Consider the following 13,012-nt stretch of genomic DNA (forward strand, 5'->3'; position numbering starts at 1 on the left):
TTTTTTATTTTAATGCCTACTTGGAAGTTATTTATGAATTAATGAGACTTCTAGAAGTCTCTAAGACTGGAATTTTTTCTTTAAAGGAGGGTTCCAACCTCATTGAACTTCATATGGAGAAAGGAGAATTTCACAAGACTACATAGGGAGAAAGTAGAATTTCACATTCCATTCAGAATTCAGCAGACTTAACAGTTTACAGAATTTTTGGATTGGTAGGATTGCGGCATTCTCTTTAGATTATATCACATATGACTCATGAGGTCAAGGAATTGACATTTATTCAAGAGCACTAAGCCCTGTCCCCTTTATGTACATTGATGTTGGTGATATTGATTGTTGGACTCCTTTCTTGTGACCTTAGCAAAAATGTACCCTTCACTCAAACCAAAATCATTGATTAGGCATGTTAAGTTTTTTCTACCATATTTTAAAGCTTGGATTAGGTAGTTACATTAAACCTAGGTGGTGTTGACTGATGTCCCTAAAAGATTGAGGTAGGGGCAGAGGGTGAGATACTAAACTTGATGATCCCAATATAAGTGATGGTGGAACGTTGCTTGTCATTTATGTTGTCATTTAAATGTTCTTGCACATTTATTCATAATGCCTTCTTTCCAAGTTTCAATATAATGTCCTATTTATAAAATAGCACATTCTATATATATATATATATATATATATATATAGAGAGAGAGAGAGAGAGAGAGAGAGAGAGAGATTACGTTTCTCCATTTCCAAAGTTTTTTGGATGGTCACATGTCCAGTGTGTTTCCATTTCAGAAACACGTACCCATTTCCCCATATCATGCAACTTAGTTCAAATCTAATAAGAGCCATGCCAACTATTCAAGACTTTAACCTTATTTCCATAAGAAATTACCCTGGTCTACTTGTGTTTTACACTGACAATACTGTGTAATGGCCCTTAATCTGATTTTCAAGGTGGGTGCAATCCAAGAATGGCATTCTCTTAGTTAACGGAAATTCAAATCATACAAATCCCCCAAAAAGGATGAATATATAAAAACATATCACCGTGAGTACAAAGCATTGTCGTCCACAAAAATTTTAAAACTGAACTAAAATATTTTAAAAACAGAAAAAAACTAAAATAAAAGAGAGCTGACCATAACTCAACATAATGCATCCCATTACATTAAAACCAACCTAAAACAGAAATTACCATCAGAAGTTATATGAAAGAAAAAATAAAATGCAAAAAACAAATAACCTGAAGCCCTCGCAACTCATTTAGAATAGATTGGTGTGCTTCTGTAAGAACTTCAGATTCTTTATCCAAATGCCTGCATAATATGAACAAATAAATATATGATACATCACAGATAAACAGGAAACAGACCTCTTGGAAAAAGATAAACAAGAAACAGAAATGATTGCATCTGAACTGACATTATCACTTCTATTGGCTAATTAACCTGAAGAAAATTCAAACAAGTCCCCTCACCTTAGCAACTCTGGCGGATTTATGTTATCCATATTGAAACTTGGAAATGGGATTTAATGCAACGTCTCTGCTTCTGCTTTTAATATTGAAGACTGCAAAAAAGGGCTTTAAATTAATAATAGTAATGTTTTGTCTGGAAACCTCATCTGCATCTAAAATTGCATCCTCTGCAAAGTCAAAACCCAAATATCTTCAAAATTCAGAGGCCAATTAGTTCTTGTCCTTCAAACAAATACTTTTGAGCTGAGTATTTGTTTTTCAAAATTATAGGCTTAGTTATCAAATCACCATTTTCTTATCATTTTTTAGTATATACTGGTAGGAATTCTTGCTTCAAGGATGATTCATCTTCGACAAAGTGTTGACAGCACAGGAAGGTGATGAGTTGGCAAAGGATTCTAGTCAACAGGTTCCCTTGCTAAAAATAGATTTTGATAAAGCTTGACATGGTAATTTCGTCGCAGTTGGGCTTCGTTATGAGGTTTGCATAGATGGTGAAAACATTGTTTTCCAATGCGTCAGCTTTTGTCTCAGTTAATAGTGTATGTCTGGTAAGATCATCCTTCACAAGTCCAACAGACAGGGCTGTCCTCTTGCCCCATATATATTATAGCTGAGGATGCCCTGCTGTACCTCCTTCAAGCTACTATAAAGCAGACTTGGCCAGCGTTACTGCCCAAATTGTACATAATGATGAAATCCCTAATCCACATGGTACAATCCAATGGCAACCTCTAAGAAGGTCACCACGATCACTTCAACAACCTATCCTCTACTACGTTAGGTTGACTCTCCTCTAGCTCAAGGGGGGTGCTCTCTATGAGGATTACTAAGACCAAGCAATGAAGCACAACGCGATGTTGAGAGTAGCATTAGTAAAATGTGGTTTGGAGTTTGTAGGGTTTTCTTATGAAAGTGATGGAATGACAAGAGATTAGGTGCCAAGTCCAACTAGGACAATGGAGTTAAGGTGAGTCAAATGGCCAAATGAGGTCAAAAAGAAAACCCTCTAGAGCGTTGGCTTATTGTGTAGAAGGATTAGAATTTGGGACTAGCATCAAGAGGTATAAGTAATCCCTTACTCAACATAGATCGACAATGGATTCAAGGTCCACAAGAAAGGAATCTTCAATGGAAAAGCCTTCAATGTCCAAAATCAACTATCGCTTGATGAAATCACTTAAAACATCAGCCAAGGAACCGTAAGGAAGAAGAAAACGTGGTGTCAAATACTCGCCAAGTCAATAAAGGAAGAATGAGGAGAAGCTCTAAACTTCTTCCTTCCAAGTGACAATTGATGCCCTTCAATTGATCAATCTTGGAAAGCTTGTAGAAGAGTTGAAAAATTCCACCATTAATTTTCATAAACCAAAATAAACCGAGTAGAAAAAGCTTAAAGAATTGAGAACATTCATCCACAAAGAAAGAACCCTTAACACCATAAATGCTCCAAGAAATATATATTGATACTCCGAGGAGAGAGCTCACAAGTATCCAACCATGAGTGAAAATGATGATGCATCACTTCCTCTTACAATAAAATAATAATTTCTCATGTGATTCCTTAGATCTAGCCTAAGAAACATAAAATACAACTAACTAATTTATCACAATAGTAAAATATAAGTGGTCAAACGACATGTACAACTCTCAAGATGAGATAAACCAAAGAGAGAGGTTGCTTCCTCCAAAAAAGGACAAATGTTGTCCCAAGCTACCAAGTTGGGCTCCAAAACCCCTCCAAAAGGTCAATGATGGTGTAGCATTGTTCCAAGTCAAAAGATGTCCAACGCTCATGCTCTAGTGATGGAACGTCCTCATGTAAGGTTGGAAATATGCCTCTAAAGGTGGGCAGCTCCATCAAAACAACTCTCACGAGTGTGTAATATGGTGCTCCATACCTCCAAAATAGGCATCAAGAGAAAGCTTCCAAAATGGGATGGCTAGAAACGTGACCCCTCAAAAATGGAAACACTGGGCAAAATGGCATATATATATAAAATGTTATATTGCAAGAAAAAAATAATGAGACACATAAATGGCATTTTAGAAGGAAAACCAGGTCTATATTAACTCTCATAGATGATTGCATAATGCAATACAAAATTAGCCTTTATAGATGAGGTTGTACATCCAAGATTCCAAAATCAACCTTTATACATGAGACAATATGTGCTAAAAATGAAATAAAACATGAGCTAAAGACAACTAATGATTACATATCATAACAATCTTCATCCTCGTCAACAAAAATAGAACAAGATGCTTGTTCAGCAGAAGTAGAGTGTGGACTAGAACAAGAGGCAAATCTAGTAGTACTTCCACTTGCTTCACCACCAATATCAATAGCAGCAAGAGAGAGCTCTAAGTCTAGACATTATGCTTCCACATCCAATCTTTTTGATGTCCACTTGTATATTCTTCACCCCTAAGAGACACATGGCATAGGTTTGAATGCACATATGCAAGATCCTCAGCCTTCCACGATCCCAACCTGTTGCGCTTCACAGAATGAATGTTATAGGTGCTCCAATTATACTTTGTTAATGAAGATCTTACCACTTGAGATAGAATACAAGTGGCAAGGCTTTGCAAATAAACACCATTTGCCCCATAACAAGTCCACCATTTAACCAGGTTCATGGTCCTCTTCTCATCCAAAATTAAAATGTCTACAAGATCCTCTAATCCAACAATAAAACAAGCAAATTCCTCCCTTAAATCAGTTTGTAAAGAAGCTAGAAACAACCTCTGAAAGGCTTTGTTCACTCCATTGGCCACCTCCTTGTCCTTATGTGGGGCCTTCCTCTTCCCATTGCTTTGAGTAATGAATTCATCATCATAAAAATTTGGATTTAGAACATGTGCCAAAGTGTGCAATGGAGTGTTAAAGCCATTTCACCTCATAACAATGATGGCCCTCGCTATGCAAAATCAAAATTCACATAACAAAGGGTGGGAGCCTCTTGCGTAATAATTTCTACGATTTTCTCAACCATCATATCCATGCCATCATAAACCTCTCCGAAGAAAGGTTTGTTTGTGTTTGCATCTCCGGTAAGATCAAATGCAAGTAATGTGAACTTGAGCAAGAATTCAATCTTCTCCACCAATCAACACCCTCCTCACCATATTGCCCTTCTCTGAATTTGTTTGTTTACACTTAGCCCAAGCTGCACCCACCACCATGTTGATAAATGCAATTTTGACTTCAACAAGGTGGCACAACATGATGAAGTTTGTGGCATATCTAGTCTCAACCTAAGTCACAAGGTTCGTCAGATTTGAGCATGAGGTTCGAATTCAGTGGAATTTAAAAGCTTTAATTTTGGTTCGACAAATTTTTGTACAAGTTCGACATAAATTTTGGTGGTTAATTCAAATGGTTAATAGAACATCCTACATACCTCACCAATTCTAATCAATAGATTGTTAATGGAGGAGGAGATTACCTGCAGAAATCTGACAATTGCGAGCAATTTGATGAAGAGATGCGACGTCATCAAGCTACTCCGTGAAAACGACCTCGACGTTGATAAAACCAACCTGTGATGCTTTAATGTATGTGCAAGGTACATATCAATGAAGAATCAATATGGGTTACTTAAATGGTAAGGGTAGGTTTCAATGCGAGTTAAAAAGAGAAAGTCTATGGGAGTTACGGGTGTCAATGTGAGAGTTACAGAGAGGTAGGGTGTGGGAGTTACAAGTGTCATTGTGAATTAGGCAAGGACAAGTTATTGGTTCTTGTAAAGTTAAACAATTTCAAATAATAAATTAATTATTTTTTAAATTATAAATTTATATATATTAAAAATGGGTTCATATTCTTACAAAGTTTATTAATTTGGTATATAATATATATTATAAATTAATAAACCTTCATTCATAATATATAAATTTATTAATATATTTTATAGTTATTTATAGATATAAATTATGAATTAATATTCTATATAAGTGTTATATATTTTGAAAATTTGAAATATGTATATAGTTGAATTTAATGGCAAACCTTATCCGAACCTCATCACTAAATTCGAATTCGAATTGAACTTTATTGTTGTCAAACTCGAACGGCGTGACATTGATCTCAACAACTTGGAGCAACTCCAATTTGGAGCATTCTTGGTATAGTGCTTGAGATTGGTGGTGGTTGGCAATGAATTTATAATCTCCCTAGCTTCCCCTGTAACCTCCTTAATCCATTTTGTTTTAGCATCAATCACTTTTAAAATCATATTTAGATTATGGGCAATGCAAGGAGTCCAAAATATATGAATGCATCTACTCTCAACAATTAAGCCTACAGCTTTGCAAACAGATGCATTGTCTATGATAACTTGCACCACATTTTCTAGAACAACTCATTCAATAGCACCAATTAAAATGCCAACAATGAACTTACTATCCTTTACTTCCCCTGAATAATCTTTTGTTTTAATGAACATGGCTCCTTTTGGTGATGATGCAATGACATTAATCAATGGCCTACACCTTGTATCCATCCAACCATCTAAAGCTAATGGAAGGTGGAAAGTTGGAAACTCGTCCTACCCCATGAGCTACGAATTGGTCTTAAAATATTATCAAGAAGTTGCCTCCCTTTCTTGAACAAAATTTGAGTTTTTTTATAATTTGGCCCCTTAAAATCTTGAGGGCTAAGTCACCTAACACAGGGACACGAGACATGGGGATTCGAGTGTTAGATATGGAAATGTTGACCCCCCGAAACAAGACACGTTCGGATACGTTATATATTATTTTATATATATATATATATTAAAAATTAGATATTTCTTACACAAATTCTCATTCATGATACAAATTCATTTATTCAAACATAGATCTTCATCTAGATTTAAGTTTTACAAAGTAACATTATTCATACAAATACAATTGTGACATAAATGATAAATCATAATACATATTCAATTCATCAATGATCCAATAAGAGAAAGACAAGATAGTAAGATACTGTAGTTTTCTCATTGAGTCATCAAAATCAAAATGTGTTAAATAGGTAGTGCAATGCCAATGGCAAATAGAAATACAAAATACAAAACAACTACAATTCTAAGCCTCAAGGTAGTAGGTCACCACTGCTCTCCTCTGCTACATCCTCCTCCCTTGTATTCAAAGTCATCTCTACATCTGTTGGTGTGGAGGATGACCCCTCTACAATATCACCATCATCAAATGTGACAGGCTCTAGCACTGAATCATTAAGATCCTCCAAGTTGGCCAATGCCAACTCAACACTGTTGTCCAAACCCATATCATTAGGAAAGACATCCCACTTATTTGTCTTTCCCTTCAACCACACATCCCTCTGCCTGTAGATAAGACGAAGGTTGGTGTGCACATACACCATTGTCTCTGCCTTGCACTGCTCAAGCCTGCTCTTCTTTACACTATACAAATTCCCATATGTGCTCCAAATTCTCTCGCAATAAGAGGATGAAATGACCTGAGAGAGGAGCCTCATGGCTAATTGTTGTAGAGGAAGGTTTGTTGCCCACCAAGAAGAGGGCTTCTTAGCCCCCCTGTCTCTAATCAAATCATATCCTGCAAATCGACCAGTGTCAATGGAAAACTCTGGAAAGGCATCCTTCACCTCATCAAGGGATTCTCTATCCTGAATGCATCTTTGCTCCCCTATGAGATTTCACCATCCATGTGAGGAGGGACTCTACGGGAAGGTCCACCATTTAATCACTCATGGCTGTAGTATTTTGGGTTCAATGAGTGAGCCAAACAATGTAAAGGTGTGTAATTCTTGTCCCATCTGCTGACAAGAATACCCTGTCTGGTGGTGAAGAAGGCCTTTGATGATGTCTCGTACTCGGGGCACTCACTCTGTAAAATAATGCTCCTCACAAACTCAATCATGGAATCGCATCCCTCATAAACCTCTCCTAAGATGGGTTGGTTTGTATCTGCAAATCGAAGCAAAGAAATGATAGGGTCCCTGATCTGAATAATTAGATCTACCCTCTCCCACCAAGCATCATCTAACATTGTGTCCTTCACTCTTTTAGAGGCTACTTGATCTGTCTTTCTCCAAAAAGATAGAAACTCTTAAATAACCATGGCCCCAAGAGTGGTCTTGACCTCCCTCAACCTCTTCAACATGATGAATGAAGAGGCAAATTGTGTATCCGCAATCTTCAACAATAATAGATTGGTGTACTCCTTGTAGATAGTGAGGACATTTGTATGATTTTGTACAAAGTTGTGGATATGCCGTGCATCCTCAATAATGCTTCCAATCCAAAGCACATCAGAAGCAATAGATTTAAGTGCTAAGTTCAATGAATGGGCAATGCAAGGTGTCCAAAACAATTGTGGATATTTAGCTTCCACAATCATGCCAGCAGCTTTGCAAATAGGTGCATTATCTGTAATGATTTGCACACAAGAATCAACACCTACATCTTCAATAACTTTAATAAACAACTCACCCATATATTGTGCATCCTTGTATTGTCCAAGTGCATCCACTGATTTCAAGAAAACTAGACCATTCAAGGAAGACACCATGAAGTTGATGAGTGGGTGTCGTGTTGGATTTGTCCATCCATCATAAACAATGCTAACCCCAGATGTTGGCCATGTTGATTTAATAGGCTCAAGCATTTTTTCCACCTCTTTTTTTGCCTTCGTCAACAATTTGGTTTTAAGCTTCTCTAACCCAAGAGGCACATACCTTGATGGAGCTCCTTGAGTTAGAGCTCGACACATCTCAACAAATAGAGGTGAGCATGCAACATTAAAGGATATGAAGTTTTGATAGAAAACTCGTGTCTAATTCGCCCGATTTGGGACACAATGGGCCAGGGGAACGAATTTGGTTTCATAGCTTGAGGGGTTGCATTAATCGCTCTCGCCAAATACTACCAATATGGGGACAAAACCACATTAAAAAGGATGCCACAAGCAAAGATGACCCTTGACACTCTTGACTCGGCTTCTTCTCTCCCTTGATTGTCAAGCATTTTCAAAAATCAAATATATTTAGTTCGATTTGATGGCTTGGATATCTCTTCTTCTACTGCTAGTGCCCTCCTCTTTATTGCTTTATGAAAAATCCTTCTCTCACTACTAGCACCAACGAGGATTGCTACTACAACCCATACCAATTTGGCTTCTTTGATCCTTTAACCTTTGAACATCATTCTACTCTCTCTTAAATGTAGCCCTCACCTCTGGATTTCTAGTATGTGCACCAACTTCAATACACTTTATCTCTTCATGCAAAATGTGAGCCTTCACTCTTGTGTGAGAGACCTTGAAGGTCCTATCAATTTTGCATGAATTACACCTCCATTCCCATGTATACCCAACAGCCATTTGTTTGACTTTGGTGATATATTTCTATCGAGGATAGTATTCTTGCTGCTTAGTTGCCTGAGAAGCTCTAGGGGTAATAGAAACGCCACTTTAAGAAGCCAAGAATGCTACAAAAACATAAAATAAATCCACTCACCAAAAAAATTGTCACCCACACCCTTCCTTTTGCTGCCCATGTCCTTCCTCTTGTTGCCCACACCCTTCCTTTTGCTGCCCATGTCCTTCCTCTTGTTGCCCACGCCCTTCTTCTTGTTGGAAATGCGCCAAAGTTTGCTCTTGATGTGCTCCAAAACACAACTAAAATGATTGTTGATGCTACAAGAATCTCCTCTTGCTAAAGAATGTGTGAGAAATGAATGAATGAATTGCTTTTAATTCCCACTTATGGATTATGCTAATTTGATCCCATGATAAGAATTAAATTGTGGATGCTCTAAATGATCATCTTGATCTAATTTAGGTCTTCCAAATGAAAATTGGAAAATCTATTGCAAGATGTACACATACCTCCCTTAACAAATATGCAATTGTGGCTACCCTAATTTCTAATTTCTTGGGTCCATAATACTTGTAAGGAAAATTCTAATGGAAGCATCCAACAACAAGACCTCTTTGCATGGGGGATTCATGTCGTTGAAGCCTTGAACAACGCTCTGTAACTTCCCATGTTTTTTTCAAATCCTATTAAATCCGCTAAGACTTTGATCCTTAACTTCCAAACCAGACCATGTCATAGGGAATCATATCAAGCCCAAGGGATGACCATGCAACTTTGCATTCAACGCTCCAGTTCAAGGATGGGGGAAAAATATAGAACCATCTCAGATATCCTCAAAATTTGTGAAGAGATCTGAAAATGCTCCTACAGTGGAGCTTCCTTCCAAAAAATTTCGAGCCAAAACTCTCACTCTTGCAGAAAGAAGCCTATTTGGACAGTTCACAAGTATTTGCCCTATCCTAAGATCGTTGGAGGTTGGATTGAGAAAACTTGGGCAAGGCTTGTCTCTGGCCCTATTAACCGTTTTGTCAATGGTAGAGGATATTTCATTGTTTTATTCAGCTTTAAGGCAGACAAGGATCTGATTTTCAAAAATGGGCCATATTTTATGGGCCCGAGAGGCTTCTATTAAAACAAATGGACCCTTGAATTTGACCTAGAGGCAGACATACCATCAATTGTTCCTATTTGGGTCTGCCTACTTCATGTCCCTCTTCCTTGCTGGAAGGTTCAGTAGGAAACTCCCTTTGAAGGTTTTTGGACAACTCTGAGCCAAAGGGCAAGCAATTTTCATGTGCACAAATTTGTGTGGAAGTCAATCTTGAAAAGGGAGTACCAAAGAAAATAACCTCGAAAAATGGAGACCGGACACATGAACAAATTCTGGGCTATGAGCAAATCCCCTATAAATGTAAACTTTGCCATGAATATGGTCACTTTGCTAAGGATTGCAAGAGCAAACCGCCTCCTTTGGGAGAGAATCACCCAACAGGTGAACGGCAATCTCTAAAGAAATTTGTTAAAGTTGGTTCTTCATTCAAGAAAGTGGTTGTGGTTGAACTTTTAAATAGTCCCTTCAAACCTTTGTCCTCCACCCTTGAGTTAGAAAAACCATAAGTTGATAATGTTTGTCTTGAACCAAAAGACCTAGCAGCTAAAAAACATTGCTCTCATCCCTCTCCTGCCATCCCCTCCTCTCCTTTAAAAAAGAGAAAACCCCTATCGGTAAGGAAGCCTCAACTTTCCATGACTCTGCTAGCTCCCAAATCATTGAAAGTGCCTCTTGTCTGCTCTTACCCAAGTTGCTATCCCTCAACCTTCTTAATCCCTTTCCAAGCACTCCAAGGAGACTACCTTCTCTGACTCCCACCTTAATGAAGGCTCCCCCATTCACCATTCTATCAAGAACGACAATATTGCTCATAACTTATAAGAAAGTGCCTCTTTTGCTCTTACCCAAGTTGTTATCCCTCAACCTTCTTAACCCCTTTCCAAGCACTCCAAGGCAGTGTAGATAATATTGGCGAAATATCGCTGAATAGCGTAAATATCGCGATATTTTCAGCGGCTGAAATATCGCCGAATAGCGAAAATATCGCGATATTTTCGGCGAGCCGACACGACGATATAAAATATCGCCAGGCGTGTTTTGCCACGGCTACAAAAAGGAAAAATTGGTTTTTTTCTTCATGTCTGTTTCTGAGTGTTGGAGAAGGAAGGGAAAGAGTATTGTGGTGCTTGTCAAGAGGAGGGTTTGAGGATCAAACAACGATTATCACCACCAATTAAGATTTTTTTTGTGGATCAAAGATTGAAGAATAGTGAGACAAACTTCATTTCTTCCATTAACAGGTATGTTCTTAAAAACCCTATGTTAATGATTTTTTCATAGATTTAGGGTTATCTTGCTTGCCTCTTTGCCTACCAACATTTTGTTTCTTTGTTTTTTTCCATTTGCTATGATTTTCATGCCCATGAACCAATGCAAGGGTTTTCTCCATATTTGGACAGCAAGCTTCATTTTTTTTTTCAACTTTCTTATGCACCCTCTTATTGCCATTTTTCATTCACATTCCAAAATGCAAATAATGTAGTAATTTTTTTTGAATGAGGTGGTTATTACTTATTATTTTTTCATTTTGCGTTGGGGGGTTTAATGCCAATTTTTTTGTTTTTTTTGTGCCCTAGGTTTGAATTAGTTCACTACAAATGTCAAATATGCCAAAAGCCTTGGACCCATTTTGGGAGTATGGGGAGGCTGTTGGTGGGGCAAATCAGGCATATATATCATGCAACTTGTGTGGGACCAAGATGTCAGGAGGGGTTACACGATTGAAATACCATCTGGCTAGACTCTCTGCATATGATGCAGATGTAATGCCTTGTATGGTTTCTAGTGCAGAGGTTATACAAAAAGCTCGTGAAGCAATCGCTGAACAAGACAGAAAAAGGTTGCTAGGGAGAGGCCAATGGTCTCAGATAGATAGCTGCTAGTTTTATTTGTTTTGCAACTTTTGCTACATATAAGTTTATAACTCATGATAATGAAATACTTTTAAATTTATATATGTGATGTTATTTTGATTGAGTCCTTGATTGGACAATTATCACTATCAGGGATCAGCAGGATATGTGATGTTATTTTGTTTCAGTCCTTGATTGGACAATTATCAGGTATCAGCAGGATTTGGTATCGCCTATGAAGTTTGATGTATCATTTCTATTTGACATCATATATATCAATGCCTTCTTCATATATGTGCCAATGTATTTAATTCATGTTGTTATTGCTTTATATGTTTAGAAATCTGAAAAAAAATGAATATATTATGAATTTTTTATGCTTGCCGATATTTGCCAATATTTTCGCCAATATTGCCGATAAGATATTTTCTGGACCCTCGCCGATATTTTCCCAATACCGATATTTTCAACACTGCTCCAAGGAGACTCCCTTCTATGAGTCTCACCTTATTGAAGGCTCCCCCATTCACCATTCTATCAAGAATGACAATCTAGCTCATAAGAAGAAAAAATCAGCTTCCTGGACAGATGGAAAATAGTTGGAGCGAATAGAAAAAGGCTATAAAAAAGTTGGAAGAAAACCCAATAAAGAGGAAAGGGTTGAAGTTACAGCCATGGAGAAAATCTTAGGCAAGCAAAAAACAATAGAGCAGCAATATAAGAATCAACAAAATGCAAAGAAAGAATCAAAGAAACATAAAGACGGGGAAGAGGTGCCCTTACATAGTTCTCAATGAAAATAATTTCTTGGAACATAAGAGGTTTAGGGAACCCCATCAAAACCCTAGCAGTTAAGGAGATAATTAGGAGTGAGAAAGCAAACATTTTATTCCTACATGAAACAAAAATGGATGCAAGTAATTTTGAAAAAGCCAAAAATCAGTTTTGGACCTTTAGCAAATGTGCAATAGTCAGTGTGAGAGGGGCCTTGGGGGGGATTGCTACCTTGTGGAACTCATATAGATTTTTAGAGTTGGAAACAAGAATTAATCAGTTTTGGATTCAAACAATTTTGAAAGACCTATCCACCAGCAAGATCTATACAATCTACAATGTGTATTCTCCAAACCTTTATGCAGAGAACGCAAATTTTTGGAATACATCAAACAATCAGAGAGGTTCAAATGCTTATCAAGAAGTTATAATAGGAGGTGATTTTAACACTACAA

The 13,012-nt window shown here is 37.4% G+C and overlaps 1 protein-coding gene across 1 annotated transcript in view; it reads right to left on the minus strand.

Moving 5' to 3' along the window:
* LOC149189828 (uncharacterized) overlaps window positions 1–13,012 on the minus strand; it is a 130,595-nt gene that overhangs the window by 95,923 nt on the left and 21,660 nt on the right. The window contains exons 2-3 of the mRNA XM_089411954.1: window positions 1,469–1,560; window positions 1,235–1,307 (exon numbers count right to left, since the gene is read on the minus strand). Coding sequence (XP_089268080.1) covers window positions 1,235–1,307; window positions 1,469–1,500 — 105 coding nt within the window. The 5' untranslated portion in view covers window positions 1,501–1,560. The remainder of the gene's footprint in view (window positions 1–1,234; window positions 1,308–1,468; window positions 1,561–13,012) is intronic.

Source organism: Pinus tabuliformis, chromosome 3_1 (assembly GCF_031772625.1).
Source record: "Pinus tabuliformis cultivar Carrire ecotype Pingquan chromosome 3_1, CPIR1, whole genome shotgun sequence".
Lineage (NCBI taxonomy): Eukaryota > Viridiplantae > Streptophyta > Pinopsida > Pinales > Pinaceae > Pinus > Pinus tabuliformis.